The following is a 16,410-nucleotide window of genomic DNA, read 5'->3' on the forward strand; positions in this document are numbered from 1 at the left end:
ACAAGCAACACGTAACATGCAAAAAGCAACCAAACAAAATACATACAGTAAAAGCAAGTGTTTCCACGCCTCACCAGCTACAGACAACATGGAAAGCTGCAATACATTATTCTCACCAGTCTGATTGGCCTCTTACCATGTCTTAATGTTATTTTTGAAGGTGTGATAGGTGGTACCGTTGTGTGTGTCTGATGGCAGGGTATTCCAGACATGGGAAGCTCTAACAGAGAAAGCAGATTGACCTATGGTGCTTTTCCTTAAGGTAATTATACAGTCACCTCTATTGGCAGACCTTGTGGATCTGCTGCCATATGTTTGGGTTTCCTGTTTAACAAAAGTACTGAGTGGAGGGGCAGCCAGGCCATATAGGATCTTGAATACAAGACATGTATTGAACACGATTTTTCCAACTCAGGAGCTCATGCTTTCTGAGGATGTGACAGTGATTATGGCTATTGGGTTTCCTATCAAGCACTTTGAGAGCCTGTTTGCAGACAGACTGAATGGGTTTTAATGTTGTATAGCAAGCTTGGGCCCAACTAGTCAAGCAGTATGTTAAGTGGGGGAGTATCATAGATTTGAAGTACAGGTTTGCTATCTCTGTAGTCAAATAATTTCATATATATTGGATATTAGCTAGGTTGAATTTGGTTATTTGAGTTACCTTGTTCACCTGCTTTTTAAAAGAGAGGTTGGAACCAAGTATGATGCCAAGGTACTTAAAATCAGATACCACCTGGAGCTTCTCCCCTGACACAGACATCTGGCTCAGTGGCATCAGTTGTCCTCTTTGTGAGGAACATGCAGACTGATTTTTTTTCACATTGAGATGCAAACATGAGTCACTGAGCCACTTTGTAACCTGGACCATTACAGTAGTGAGTTCTTGTGCAGCTTGTTGTTTGCTCTTTGCATGCACATATATCACTGTATCATCTGCATACATTTGAACTTCAGACCCATTACAGACAGAAGGCAGATCATTAATATACAGGCTGAACAGTATTGACCCTTGGGGCACACCCACATCATAGCTAAGAGTAACAGTTAGTTTTGACTATTATGCTGATGAGACAGCACCAACTTTTTGAAGGTTCTAGATTTGTTGAACAGGTTTATATTTTTACTAAATGAATGCAACAAATTAAAATTATTAGATTACTGGAAAGGGGTTACGGGTTTGTTTATTGATTAGGTGTTGATTTCCCTTAATGAAACACTGTATTATCTGATGTGTTTTGAGTAGGATTCTGCCTTCCGGGACTGATGGAAGTCCCCTATAGTATGTACGTTAAGGTAGACGTACACGTCTCAAACGTTTTATTAAATGCCTGGGATCAAATATCACAGATTCCTTACGCTGAGAAATTGACTAAATTTGTGACAGAAAAAGGTATTACATTTAGATGGGTAACAGGAACAATCTAAGGCAAAGCAGCATTAGATATGTTGTTGGACATTGGTCTAGTAACGATACCAGGGTAATTATATATGCTAATGGAAAAGAGAGACCAGTCATATAATATGGGAGTGAAATGTTAGACTCGGGAGTGAGATACATGTTGCCGTGTCTAAGGTTAACACATGCTAAAATAAGCACACATAAACGTTGGGGTAGACTAAAACACACAATTAATGATTTGAGGGAGCACCGTAGACATATCATTATTATCAGGTTTTGTTTGTAGTTAAACCTTTGGGTTGCTGAATAGGTGTAGTATAGTAAAAACTAATGAAAATATGTGGTTTTTTCCAGGAGAGTGGGGGTGTCATTGTCTGGCTTTGGAATGTTTCCCGGGGCTATGGTCTTGGGGATAGCAGTGAATGAGACAGGCCGTATACTACAAAATTAAATAAGGCATGGCCATTTTTGTTTGTTGTTACCTTGAGGTTTGCAAGTACCCCCCCCCCCTCCCACACACACACAAACAACACACTTGTTACTATTTGTTGGTGTTTTTAAATATTGTGTTTGATTTGTGTGTTCCTTTTCCTTTGGGTTTAGTGAGTTTTCCATTTGGCTTTTGTCTTGGCTGATTTCTCTTGATTTTCCCATGATGTCAAGCAAAGAGGCACTGAGTTTGAAGGTAGGCCTTGAAATACATCCACAGGTACACCTCCAATTGACTCAAATTATGTCAATTAGCCTATCAGAAGCTTCTAATTAGCCTATCAGAAGCTTCTAAAGCCACTAAATAATTTTCTGGAATTATCCAAGTTGTTTAAAGGCACAGTCAACTTAGTGTATGTAAACTTCTGACCCACTGGAATTGTGAAACAGTGAATTTTTGTCTAAACAAATGTTTGGAAAAATGACTTGTGTCATGAACAAAGTCGATGTCCTAACCGACTTGCCAAAATTATAGTTTGTTAACAAGAAATTTGTGGAGTGGTTGAAAAAAGAGTTTTAATAACTCCAACCTAAGTGTATATCATCTTCCGACTTCAAATGTATTTGTTGGGGGTTGAAATGGGAGACAGTACTAAGTTTCTTGGGAGGAGGCTGAGCCAGTGCTATAGCAGCCGGTCACGTGCATGAGTCCATGCAATGAATCATTGCTTTTATGCTTCTTGTTTTATGAAGAATGTATGCATTTTCTGCGTGTGAATTAATGTTTTTAAATCTTGTAATTTTCTTTTAAATTGAGAGAACTCTCAAAATGGGGGATTATGGTGGAAATTACAAGATTACGTTACAATGATGTTATTGCATCATATGATTGTTGTATGCAACAGAATAAGGGGTTATTAGAACGCTCATCTGTGTGCTCTACCGAGGATGGGCCTCTGGAAGATTTACAATGTCTTTGGGTGATACCACATTCCAGAGCATGAGTTATTGTTTCTGTTCTATAAAAGGTACCAGGGAGAGATGATCTCAGGGCCAGCCTTGGTCTCTACACAAAAGAGAACTGTTTTTACAGCAGATATTGTCTGCTGTGAATTATAAGTATCTTTCATACAAATCTTAACCTTGTGACCCATTCCATACATCTGTTGTACATCATGTAGACTGAAGGGGGTGCATCTTGGCTATAAAATATCTTTGTCTCGGGGCTCTCAACGAATAATCTGAGGGTGATTCACCGACCAGCCATTATTAAAACCTTTTTGGGATAGGGGGAAGCATTTTCACTTTTGGATGAATAGCGTGCCCAGAGTGAACTGCTTCCTACTCTGTCCCAGATGCTAATATGTGCATAATATTATTAGTATTGGATAGAAAACACTCTGACGTTTCTAAAATTGTTTGAATGATGTCTGTGAGTATAACAGAACTCATATGGCAGGCGAAAACCTGTGAAAAATCCAACCAGGAAGTGGGAAATCTGAGGTTTGTAGTTTTTCAAAGCATGGCCTACTGAATACACAGTGTCTATGGAGTCAAGTTGCACTTCCTACGGCTTCCACTAGATGTCAACCGTCTTTAGAAACTGGTTTGAGGATTCTACTATAAAGGAGGGGCTCATGAGATCTGTTTGAGTCAGTGGTCTGGCAGAGTGTCTCAGGCTCGTGATGCACGCTCCCGACAGAGTTAGCTCTCGTTCCATGGCTTTTCTTCAGACATAGGAATTCTCCGGTTGGAACATTATTGATGTTTTATGTTAAAAACATCCTAAAGATTGATTCCATACATCGATTGACTTGTTTCTACGACCTGTAACGGAACTTTTCGAGTTTTTGTCTGGACGAAGTGCTCACGCCTCATGAAGATGGATTACTGGGCTGAACCCGCTCACAACAAGTGGCTATTTGGACATAAATGATGGACTATATGGAACAAATCAGTCATTAATTGTCAAACTGGGATTCTTGGGAGTGCCTTCTGATGAAGATCATCAAAGGTAAGTGAATATTTATAGTGTTATTTCTAACATCTGTTGACTCCAAAATGGCGGATATTTCTCTGGCTGGATTGGGCTCTGAACGCCGTTCTCTGGAAAAAAAAAAAATTAAAATCTGACACAGAGGTTGCATTAAGGAGAAGTCTATCTTTAATTTTATGATTAACAGTTGTATCTTTTATCAATGTTTATTATTATTTAGTATTTCTGCAAAATCACCGGATGTTTTGGAATCAAAACATTACTGCACGTAACGCGCCGATGTAAACTGAGATTTTTGGATATAAATAAGCACATTATCGAACAAAACATACATGTGTTGTGTAACATGATGTCCTATGAGTGTCATCTGATGAAGATCATCAAAGGTTAGTGATTAATTTGATCTATATTTCTGCTTTTTGTGAATCTTATCTTTGGCTGGAAAAATGGCTGTGTTTTTTTGACTTGGCTATGACCTAACATAATCATATGTTGTGCTTTCGCTGTAAAGCATTTTTGAAATCGGACACGATGGGTAGATTAACAATATGTGTATCTTTCATTTGCTGTATTGGACTTGTTAATGTGTGAAAGTTACATATTTCAAAAAAATATTTTTGAATTTCGCGCACTGCCTTTTCAATGGAATGTTGTCGAGGGGTTCCTCTAGCGGAACCATAAAGGTTAACGTAGAGTACTCAATCTACACACTCTTTATGTGTGTGTTGTACTGACCTGCTCCCTTATTAATAAGTGAATAAAGAGTTAGTTTAAGTATAACTCTGACTTGTGTGATAAGCTTCTCTCTCCTCATTTGATATTAAAGAAATTAACCACCACAGAACGTGTACGTGCGTGCGTGCTAGAGAGACCGTATGTTATGTGTGTGTGAAGCACAAAAAGACTGCGCTTTATATTGTAATAGTTTTGAGAGCTGCTGGATTTCATTGCTACCTCCCTTTACCCGGCAAGCATGGAGAGCAATACAGCAATACAGAACAGCAATACAGAACTGGACATAAGAGATCATCGATCTATCTAGATCTCTCCTTACCCCTACACACTATAGGCAGGCTGCCTAGCAGTTAAGAGCGTTGGGCGAGTAACCGAAAGGTTGCTGGTTTGAATCCCTAAGCCAGCAAGGTGGAAAAATCTGCCGTTCTGCCCTTGAGCAGCAACTGCTCCCAAGGTGCCGATGAGATAGATTAAGACAGTTCCCCGCACCTGGAAGACACATTTCGGTTTAATGAATTCAGTTGTGCAACTACTAGGTATCCTCTTTTCCTTCGAACAACTGTCTCACTTCTATGCCTCAGACTGTTTTGTAACACACACACACACACACACACACACACACACACACACACACACACACACACACACACACACACACACACACACACACACACACACACACACACACACACACACACACACACACACACAGTCTTTCACTTTCCCCTGGCCAGTTTTCACTAGGCCTTTGATGAATGTATGATCCAAACCACAGCTGTGGAAACAGACCTCTAAGACCCTAAATGCTACTTAATTCCATGCAGACTTGTGTTGCTATGCTCCCGGGCAGAACACTTAATCCACCTGCCACAGGCAAATAGTTTAATGTGTGTGTGTGTGTCTGTGTGAGGGCACTCGCGTGCAAATACATATCCACTTTTAAAAATGTATGCGTGCATAGATAGAGCTGCATGGAGGCTATGTGAATTAAATTTGCTAAAACCTCAGAGCACAGCTTGGGCTATATAAATGCATATTCACACCGGGAGGCTGGAACAAAACTTTCCAATTCATAAGCAGTTATAAAATAGCCTCCGGGGTAAATTTGAAGGTGAATGAATGCATGAATCCTGTCGTGCATCCACCATGCCCTCATGCCCTGTATTTAATCAATAAGGCCCGAGGGTGTGTGATATATGGCCAATATACCACAGCTAAGGGCTGTTCTTAGGCACGTCGCAACACGTGCCTGGATAGAGCCCGTAGCCGTGGTATATTGGTAATATACCAAAACGACCTGAGGTGCTATTATAAATTGGTTACAAACTTAAATAGAGCAGTAAAAATAAATACTTAGTCAGTCATACCCATGGTATACGTCTGATATACCACAGCTTTCAGCCAATCAGCATTCAGGGCTCTAACCACACAGTTTATAAACGTAGATAAGAGTTGACCAACTCTCTGGTCTTCCTGGTGGGATACTGGGACTTTCTTTCCTACCTGATGATCAGATCCCGGATGTCTCATCTCCCTCTCTAGTGACATTATTAAAGAACTGGACAGACGAAAGCTAATTCCAGGTCGTACTGTTGACAACCGCCACAATGTTTTCAACTACACAGATATTTGCACAGCAGGAGTGCTTGGTTGTAACAGTCTTCCAGAACTAGACAAATGTGAATGTCTGTTTTTAGTTTTTCCGTCAATAACAAATGTAAGCTTATGACTTCACGATACTATCTGGGTACTGCTTCAAGATTTATCAGACATGTTCTTTGGAGTGGAAACTGACAGTTGAAAACACATAAGAGACCACAGTTAAAGGTATGACACTAAACCACAGCTCCCTGACTGAAGTCGGACTATTGAGACCACAGTTAAAGGTATGACACTAAACCACAGCTCCCTGACAAGTCAGACTATTGAGACCACAGTTAAAGGTATGACACTAAACCACAGCTCCCTGACAAGTCGGACTATTGAGACCACAGTTAAAGGTATGACACTAAACCACAGCTCCCTGACAAGTCGGACGATTGAGACCACTGGTACCAAACTATCTTATGTGCTGAGAGAAGGACAACATACCGTCTAGCCATACTCCCAAGTACTTGTATGAGGTGACTACCTCAAGCTCTAAACCCACAAGAGGTAGTAATCACACATGTGGGGAGAGGGGAATACTTCTTACCAAACCACATCACTTTTCTTTTGGAGGTGTTCCGAACGAGGTTAAGGGCAGAGAAAGCTTGTTGGACACTAAGAAAGCTTTGTTGTAGAGCGTTTAACACCAAATCCGGGGAGGGGCCAGCTGAGTATAAGACTATCATCTGCATATAAATGGATGAGAGATTCCTACTGCCTGAGTTGTTGATGTAAATTGATAAGAGTGTGGGGCTTAGGATCGAGCATTGAGGTTCTCCCTTGGTGACAGGCAGTGGATGAGACAGCAGATGTTCTGACTTTATAAACTGCACTCTTCGAGAGAGGTAGTTAGCTAACCAGGCCAAAGACTCCTCAAACACACCAATACTCCTTAGCCGGGCCACAATAATGGAATTGTCTACCGTATCAAATGCTTTGGCCAAGTCAATAAAAATAGCAGCAAAACATTGCATGGAATCAAGAGCAATGGTGACATTATTGAGGACTTTTAAGGTTGCAGTGACACATCCATAACCTGAGCTGAAACCAGATTGCATACCAGAGAGAATACTATAGACAATCGATCAACTGACTGGCTTTCTTGAAATCAACTTTTGATAAACAATGCAAAATAGGAATAGGCCTATGACAATTAGGATCAACTTGATCTACCAATTTAAATAAAGGACGAACAGTGGCTGCCTTCCAAGCAATGGGAACCTCCCCAGAGAGGAGACAGGTTAAAAAGGTCAGAGATAGGCTTGGCGATGATAGGAGAAGCAACCTTAACCTCTTGTGACTAGGGGGCAGAATTTTCACTTTTGGATACATAGTGTGCCCAATTTCAACTTCCTGCTACTCATGCCAAGAATATAAGATATGCATATTATTCATAGATTTGGATAGAAAACACTGAAGTTTCTAAAACTGTTTGAATCATGTCTGTGAGTATAACAGAACTTATGTAGCGTGCAAAACCCAGAGGACTAACTGTTCAGAACTTGTTTTCAGTTCCTACCGCTTCCACTGGATGTCACCAGTCTTTGGAATTTGGTTGAGGTTATTCCTTTGTGCAATGAAGAAGTAGGCCAACTAGGAACTGAGGACACTTTTGTAAGTTGCGCAAGACGTGAAAAGCAGCGCTGGTTTGTATTCTTTCCTGTATTGAATACAGATTGCCTCGTCTACAATTTGATTGACTATTAACGTTTAAAAGTACATAAAGTTGTATTACAAAAGTAGTTTGAAATATTTTGGCAAAGTTTATAGGCAACTTTTGAAATATTTTGTAGTGACGTTGCGTTTTTTTCTGGATCAAACGTGCTTTATAAATGGACATTTTGGATATATATGGACGGAATTAATCGAACAAAAGGACCAATTGTGATGTGTATGGGACATATTGGAGTGCCAACAAAAGAAGCTTGTCAAAGGTAATGCATGTTTTATATTTTATTTCAGCGTGTAGTAGTGTAGCGCCTGCAGGGTTGAAATATGCTAGCTCCTTTGTTCACTGCTGGTGCAGATGGTGCAGGCTATCAGATAATAGCTTCTTATGCTTTCGCCGAAAGCATTTTACAAATCCGACATGTTGGCTGGATTCACAACGAGTGTAGCTTTAATTGAGTATCTTACATGTGATTTAATGAAAGTTTGAATTTTATAGCATTTTATTTGAATCTGGCGCTCTGCATTTTCCCTGGTAATTGGCCAGTTGAGACATTTGCGTCCCTCCGTCCCGGAAAAAGGGTCTAAATCATCTGACCCAGATAGTTTTTTGTGGTCAAGTTTAAGGAGCTCCTTTAGCACCTCGGACTCAGTGACCGGCTACAGGGAGAAACTTTGTAGTGGGGCAGGGAAAAAAGAGGGAGGAGCATTGGGGATAGTCGCATTAGAAAGGGGTGTGAGATGAGGAAATGTTGGACGGCAAGTCACATACTGTAGGTCAGGGATCCCAAATAGGTGGCCTGCATATATACTGAACAAAAATATAAATGCAACATGTAAAGTGTCGGTCCCATGTTTCATGAGCTAAAATAAAAGATTCTCATTAGACACAAAACTACTGTTTCTCTAAAATATTGTGAACAAATTTGATTACATCCCAGGCTCCTTCGCCAAGATAATCCATTCACCTGACAAGTGTGGCATATCAAGAAGCAGATGAAACAGCATGATCATTACACAGGTGCACCTTGTTCTGGAGACAATAAAAAGCCACTCTAAAATGTGCAGTTTTGTCACACAACACAATGACACGTGTCTCAAGTTTTGAGGAAGAGTGCAATTGGCATGCTGCCTGCACGAATGTCCACCAGAGCTGTTGCCAGAAAATGTAATGTTAAATTTTCTACCATAAGCCGTTTTAGAGAATTTGGCAGTATGTCCAACCAGCCTCACAAACGCTGACCACGTGTAACAACGCCAGCCCAGGACCTCCACATCTGGCTTATTCACCTGCGGGATCGTCTGAGACCAGCCATCCGGACAGCTGATGAAACTGTGGGTTTGCACAACTTCTGCATAAACTGTCAGAAACCATCTTCAGTGAAGCTCATCTGAGTGCTTGTCATCCTCACCAGGGTCTTGACCTGACTGCAGTTCAGCGTCGTAACCGACTTAAGTGATCACCGGCACGCTGGAGCAGTGTGGTCTTCACGGATGAATCCCAGTTTCAACTGTACCTGGCAGATGTCAGACCACGCAGGTATGGCATCATGTGGGCAAGCGGTTTGCTGATGTCAACATTGTGAACACAGTGCCCCATGGTGGAGGTGGGGTTATGGTACGGGCGGGCATAAGCTACAGACAAACACAATTGCATTTTATCGATTGCAATTTGAATGCACAGAGATAACGTGACGAGATCCTGAGGTCCATTGTCGTGCCATTTATCCACCACCATCAACTCTTGTTCCAGCATGATAATGCATGGCCCCATGTTGCAAGGATCAGTACACAATTCCTGGAAGCTGAACATGTCCCAGTTCTTCCATTGCCTGCACACTCACCAGACATGTCACCCATTGAGAATGTTTGGGATGCTCTGGATCACCGTGTACGACAGCGTATTCCAGTTTCTGCCAATATCCAGCAACTTCACACAGCTATTGAAGAGGAGTGGGAAAACACCCCACAGGCCACAATCAACAACCTGATCAAATCTATGCAAAAGAGATGTGTTGCGCTGTATGAGGCAACTAGTTTTCTGATCCAGGCCCCTACTTTTTTTTAAAGGTATCGATCTATGACCAACAGATGCATATCTGTATTACTGTGAAATCCATAGATTAAGGCCTGTTGGGTTCTCAGAATATGAAACATACTTATTCATATCACTGAGGGAGAGAGGTTAATGTATAATGTTTACATTATGTCAGGATATGTTAATGTTAGCCATCAGGGATCCTTTGGGAGGAGAAGAAACACAGTCTGGTACCAGGCACCATGACAGCCGTGAGTTGGGGAGGAGTTAGCACTTTGGGGTAGAGGTCAGGTCAAATGAAGTGAGGAAGAACAGATATCACTAAGGTTCTGTCTAGCAACAGATATGCATTGGTTGTTCGGATGTGTAGGAGACTCAGCCTAGGAGGAACAGTTAACAACATAATAACGAAATAAGACGATGATGAGATTATATTATGTAGTTACCACTTATACCAACCTAATCTGTATATTTCTCAGAAGAATGTATCTTATTCAGGATTGCTGTCTTTGGCCAGCTTCTCCATGAACTCCTGGCAGGGGAGGTTGTAGTTTGTCTTCGCAATAAGCATGGCCTTGATGGTAGGAACAGTGAACCTATTTCTTGCTGCTGTCCATATATCATTCATTTGGGAGAACACTCTCTCGACTGGTGCATTACTTCCAGGTAAGCACATGACAACAGACACTAATCTAGCCAGGTTAGTGTGTGGGATGTCGTTCTCTTTGAAGTGGGTAACCACCGTGCTCCATCTCTGACTAAGCGGTGTCTCTGATGTGGATCTCTTTGAAGTGGGTAACCACCGTGCTCCATCTCTGACTAAGCGGTGTCTCCGATGTGGATCTCTTCACGCTGAGGTTGCCTTTTTAAAAGGAGACTATGTAAATATTTTTGATTATCTGTGTGCTTTCCCCAATGCCTGCAAGTAGTTCACAGCCGTAGTGAAGAATGATTGGGATGCTTTGAGAAAGCTCTCTTTAGAGCATGGCTCCATTTCCCTCGAGCTCTCTCAGAAGTCCTCTGACCAAAACTGGAATGAAGTTGTCATCACGTCTTGCAGTCAATTTTGCCTCAATGTTTCTCAGATTTGCAGCGGAGTCCACAGCACAGTGGTCCTGGCCTTCAAGCATCTTGATCGTGTCACTGAATACGGTCGAGTTTCCATGGACAAAGTCCAGCCAAAGCTCAGTCAGTGGATCTTCGAACATTGTTCGCAGGACAACAGGGCATTTGTCTTCAGAAAGAAAAAAGGATTTCAATGGCACATACCTTTTCAGCACTCTTTCTAGAGCAGGGAGCATGGACAGCCAGCAAACATAGCTGTCCTAAAATGTTATGGTACTCCTGGCCAACAAACTCACAAAAGCCCTTCAGTCTTTCTATTCTGACGGTGAAAATATGAAAATATCTTTGTGAGCAGGGGAATCAACATCAAGGGGAATCATATCCAAAGCTGTTCTGACCGTGTTATGAATGATGTGGGAAGGACAACCTAAGCCAATCAACTCCCGCTGCAGAGCATTTTTTACTTTGGTTTAGACATTGACCCTCCCCAGCCTATTCAGTCCTCCAAAGTTGATATACGTGTTGTCGGCAAAGAATGCCACGACTTTGTTTTGCAGGTTACATTATTGGATGACCACCAGGACCTCAGCTGCAATCTCCTCTGCTGTTTCTCCTTTCAATTCAACAAAATCAAGCAGTTTTGTTTCCACAGATGTGTTGCCACCATATATCTTATCTGATTACTATTAGCAACATCTTTACATGTCCATGATTGGTCGCATCAATGGGAAACAAATTCAACCTGGTCTAGGTCCTGTGTTACCAAAGTAGTTGCCCATGGTGCTAACACGTTACTCACTGTGGCGTCACATTTTGTCCTAGCACATGTCAAATTTGACTCATAAATCTTCCGTGTGAGTTGTGCTGTGCAGTCCATAGATCTGTAACTATGATTGTGTCACAGTGTGGTATGCAAAGACACCCTCCTGCACAGCTAAATCATATTCTTCTTGGGAAGGCTCTACCTTCTTGAAGAATGTGGTGACAGAGGGCATACCAACACGGGCAATCAGAGAAGCTTTATATTTTTTGTCTGTTGATGGTCTACCACTGCCGTTCTTCCCCCGCTGCCAATTGAAAAAGAGGAATTACAAAGGGTGCAGTTAACCATTCTAACGTCTTGACCTGAGCGTATGAATGCAAATTCTCTCATTGTGTTGTTATTAAAATGGCATTTCCGTTTCTTGGAAAGAGCCATTGTACCTCCTCTGCCTGCTCTTCTTACTCTCAACTTTTCTTCTCCTCCAATTGTCTTCCTGCTCTTTCTTCCCTTGCCTTCTTTTTACCTTTCCACCTCACTCTTCCACACTCTCCTCGATACACTCTTTTTACTCTCTTAATTTTTCCTTGTTCTTCTCCAATCTTTAATAATAAATAGTACACTATTAGATAAAATACTTTGGTTAACAGATTCCCATTGCTTGCCTCATTTTTGTATTTTTATCTCAAAAACATTGTTTGGAATAATAAATTGGCAGGCTCTGTAATCATATCTTTACCTTTCCTCCTCTATCTCCTTCATTCTTCTTCCTATCCAGTCTTCCTCCTCTCCACTCTCTAACGAAAAACATTATGCTAAAGTTATCCATGAAGATTTCAAAATATATTTTCAGACTACTTATAATGCCAAACCATTACAATTGTAATCTACATCTAAATATTCTCATAATTGTGCATTAATTTAATATAATCATATTTTCAAAATAGCCCGTCCACTGCATGTTTACGTTTTTTTAACCTAGCTACCATGACAGTAGCTAGCTAACCTAGCTAGATAACTTAGTCGACATAGCTAATGTTAGCTTCCATAACCTATTTAAAACCTTATAAAGCAGAGCATCTATCTATATAATACATTGTGACATTATTACATCATTAGCTCGTATCTCAAACGAGTGTAACTTTGTTTGTATGTGGTGATGTTGTGGATTCACTTGACACTTACTAGCTTCTGGCCGAGTTTTCCACAGCAGTTTTCTCTAAAACTATCGTGAGCAAGTAGTTAGTAGAAGAAGAGTGAGTAAAGCTGCTGTAAGCGAGCAGCCCCCTCTGCTGGACAAAACAAGCACAACGCGATTGAGACGTCAACCGATAGGCTCTGCAACCCGGTCTTTCTTGCCACGTAAAATATTATTTCACTTTGCAGTCTGTTTTTAACGCACAGTTAAAAACGGGGACATTTCCGGGGACGTCTAGTCACCCTAGTATAGAAGCTAACGTCGGCTAAAGTTTGCTCCAGTCAAGCTAGCCTGTCGTTGTCATGGCGACAACTTGCTGTTGTTTAGAAATACATAATGAAAATGTATATGAGATAAGATGATAGTTAATAACTTTTTACAATTCGTTTTCTCGTATTTTGGCTATTGGGAATTGTATGAGAGTAGCCAAGTCCGTTGAATGAATGAGAGAGCCAACTGAAAACTGTATTGAAGTGAGAAGCAGCAGATAAACTATTTTAAATCTTTTAAATCTTTTAAGGTTTCAAACTCCCTTCATTCTTCTCACCATACCCTATCCAGGTCCCAAGGTTTAAGAGGGTAAACAACACTACTCGACCATGTGTGGTTTCACTACATGCTGCTAGTACAAAACCATGCTGTTTTTTTTCCATTGTACTACCATGGTTCATGTTGGTACCATGGTAGCTAGTACAATGGAAAAATATACCATGTCTTTTTGGTCACTACCATGGAGGGAAAACACCATGGTCCTGGTACAAATTCCATTGTATTTTCCTGCCATAGTAATACAATGAAAAAACTACCACAGTACTATCATAGTTTTTTGGTTACTACCATGGCAGGAAAATACCATGGGTATTGCAACAGTACCATGGTATTTTCCTGCCATGGTAGTGACCAAAAAAACATGATAGTACCGTGGTAGTTTTTTCATTGTACTACCATGGTACATTTTTGTAAGGGGAAGTCCTCAAGAACTTGAACACACACGCGTGGATGCACACACACACAACTCGAGTTCACAGATTTTCAATAAACAAAGTTCTCACCGTTTTTATTACGGGTTGATCGATTAAACAGTCATAGTATCCAAACTATCCATGGGTTGTAAGAGTAGTACTGTACAGTGCATTTGTGTTCCTGATGTCCTTCATTTAGTCATATCTGTGGTATTCTTGCAGTAAATGTTTGATGGATACAAAATGTACTAAACACAGAAACCTCAGTTATCATTATACAGGGTTTTTCATGACCATGTGAGCTAACCAGAAACAACACCAGGCCCCAGTTGTAGTGTTAACAGGGTGTAATCATTAGTCCAGAATGTTTTGCAACTAAAACGAGTTTATAATGGACAAAGTTAGCTAGGTACTCCCCATTTCGTTCCGTTTGCCTCCATTTAAGAAACGTTTTGCAACAGAATTGGTGTAATGAATACACTGCTGGTGTTACCTGCTCAGGTGTCATGGTCAAGGAAAACTACTAACCTTTAAAGCTTTCAGCAGGACAGACCTTTATCAAAAGTGGCAATGCAGAGAGTGGTTGGTAATGCCTAGTCAAGATACGACAGAGTTCTACAACTCCCGTTCTGGAGAGCTACTGGAGTGTACAGGCTTTTGATCCAGACCAACACTAACACACCTTCAATCTGCATTAGTACTGGGCTGGAACAAAAGCCCAGCCACACCCAGTAGCTCTCCAGGACTGGAGTTAAGGAATCCTGAGATACAGAGTAGTTGTACTGTTACACCTTGTTTTGTGCTTTGGAAAACATAAGGCAGTGACATTCCATTGCAATATATTACGTCCTTCGTCAGATGGTTCTACTATGTTTCTTTGTCATACAGATTAAATCAAATGTACAACCTAAAAAAGAGGAAAAAGCAATGCTCATGGACATACATTAAGACAGAGGAAGCCAAACTATGGTATCATGAGTGTGTAAAAAGTCTAAAAATCAGTTTAGCGTCAGGCAGCATCCATCTCCAATAATACTAAGTTGGCAACAAAGCAGTAGATCCTTAAGTATTGAGTAGTTGAAGATGCAACAAAAATCTAAGGAGCAGAGGGGGTTGGTTGCTCGATGGTGTGGGGCAATGTTACCCCCTAAACGGGGAGGTAGTGAGTGACCTTTTAGGCCACATTTGACCTTTCACCCCTGACCCCAGAGAGGGGTCACTCACTCCAGCTTGAGGAGCTCAACGTCAAAGATGAGGGTGGCATTAGGGGGGATGACCCCGGGGTGACCTGTGACTCCATAAGCCATGTCAGGCGTACAGGTGATCTTTGCCCGCTGACCCACACTCATCTGGGGCAGAGAGGGGAGGAGAGAGGGCGGGAGGGAGACAACAGAGGAATTGTCAACACTTGGTATCATATGTTGCAATATTATCATAAAATATCATGAGTGCAGATGCAGCGCATTACCTAACGTAAGACAATGCAGTCTCACCTGTGCGATTCCTTCCTCCCAGCCCTTGATGACTTCCTGTCGCCCGATCTTGAACTTGAAGGGCTTGTTTCTGTCTCGAGAAGAGTCAAACTTCTTTCCATTTTGCAGCATACCTGGTGGAGAGATATCACACAAACACTGTTAAGTCAATTATCTTCCTAGGATCAGGTAGGCGTTTGAAAGTTTCTTATTTTCATGTGTTCTACTTTATATGAGTACTACTGTGTACACGTAAGTGTGCTTGTAGGTATTTATTAGGATCCTCATTAGCCACTGCAGAAGCAACAGCTAACTCTTCCTGGGATCCACATGAAACATGACATAATACATAGTAGGGAACATTATTAGTCAAAGACTGAAATACATTTTATAATGTCACACACAGCCTACATATCAGTACATACACACAATATCTAGGTCTAATGCATAGTACAGTGCAAATTACAATACAATATATATAAAATTGCTCTCTCTTCACAGTCCCCTTAGTGCATAAAGTTGTTCTTGTATCTGTTTTTTAAAACTGGTTTTATTGCTAGCTTGAGTTACCTGGGGTGGTAGAGTTACACGTAGGCTTTATTTAATACTGTGTGTTTCGCAGTCACTGTTCTGGACCTGGGGACTGTGAAGAGACCACTGGTTGCATGTCTTTATTGTTCCGATGAGTGTCCAAACTGTGTGCCAACTGCTTGAACAGACAGTTCGGTACCTTCAACACATCAATACCTCGCACAAAGACCAATAATGATGCAGTCAATCTCTCCTCCACTTTGAGCCAGAAGAGACTGACATGCATATTATAGACACTTTCCCTCCATGTACATCTATGTACAGCGATATGTGCTGCTTTGTTCTGGACCAACTGCAAATTACCTACAGTACCAGTCAAAAGTTTGGACACAACTACTCATTCAAGGGTTTTTCTTTATTTTTTACTATTTTCTACATTGTAGAATAATAGTGAAGACATCAAAACAATGAAATAACATTTAAGGAATCATGTAGTAACCAAAAAAA

The 16,410-nt window shown here is 41.0% G+C and overlaps 1 protein-coding gene and 1 long non-coding RNA gene across 2 annotated transcripts in view; both read right to left on the reverse strand.

Moving 5' to 3' along the window:
• LOC123994326 overlaps positions 1-13,005 on the reverse strand; it is a 47,194-nt gene extending 34,189 nt beyond the window's left edge. The window contains exon 1 of the long non-coding RNA XR_006831638.1: positions 12,926-13,005. This is a non-coding gene — a long non-coding RNA (uncharacterized LOC123994326). The remainder of the gene's footprint in view (positions 1-12,925) is intronic.
• A 958-nt stretch (positions 13,006-13,963) lies between these two features.
• The window catches only part of LOC123995268 (peptidyl-prolyl cis-trans isomerase FKBP1B-like), a 33,074-nt gene continuing 30,627 nt past the window's right edge, over positions 13,964-16,410 (reverse strand). The window contains exons 3-4 of the mRNA XM_046298760.1: positions 15,394-15,506; positions 13,964-15,249 (exon numbers count right to left, since the gene is read on the reverse strand). Of these exons, the coding sequence (XP_046154716.1) occupies positions 15,121-15,249; positions 15,394-15,506 (242 nt within the window). The 3' untranslated portion in view covers positions 13,964-15,120. The remainder of the gene's footprint in view (positions 15,250-15,393; positions 15,507-16,410) is intronic.

This window comes from Oncorhynchus gorbuscha, linkage group LG14 (genome assembly GCF_021184085.1).
Source record: "Oncorhynchus gorbuscha isolate QuinsamMale2020 ecotype Even-year linkage group LG14, OgorEven_v1.0, whole genome shotgun sequence".
NCBI classification, from domain to species: domain Eukaryota; kingdom Metazoa; phylum Chordata; class Actinopteri; order Salmoniformes; family Salmonidae; genus Oncorhynchus; species Oncorhynchus gorbuscha.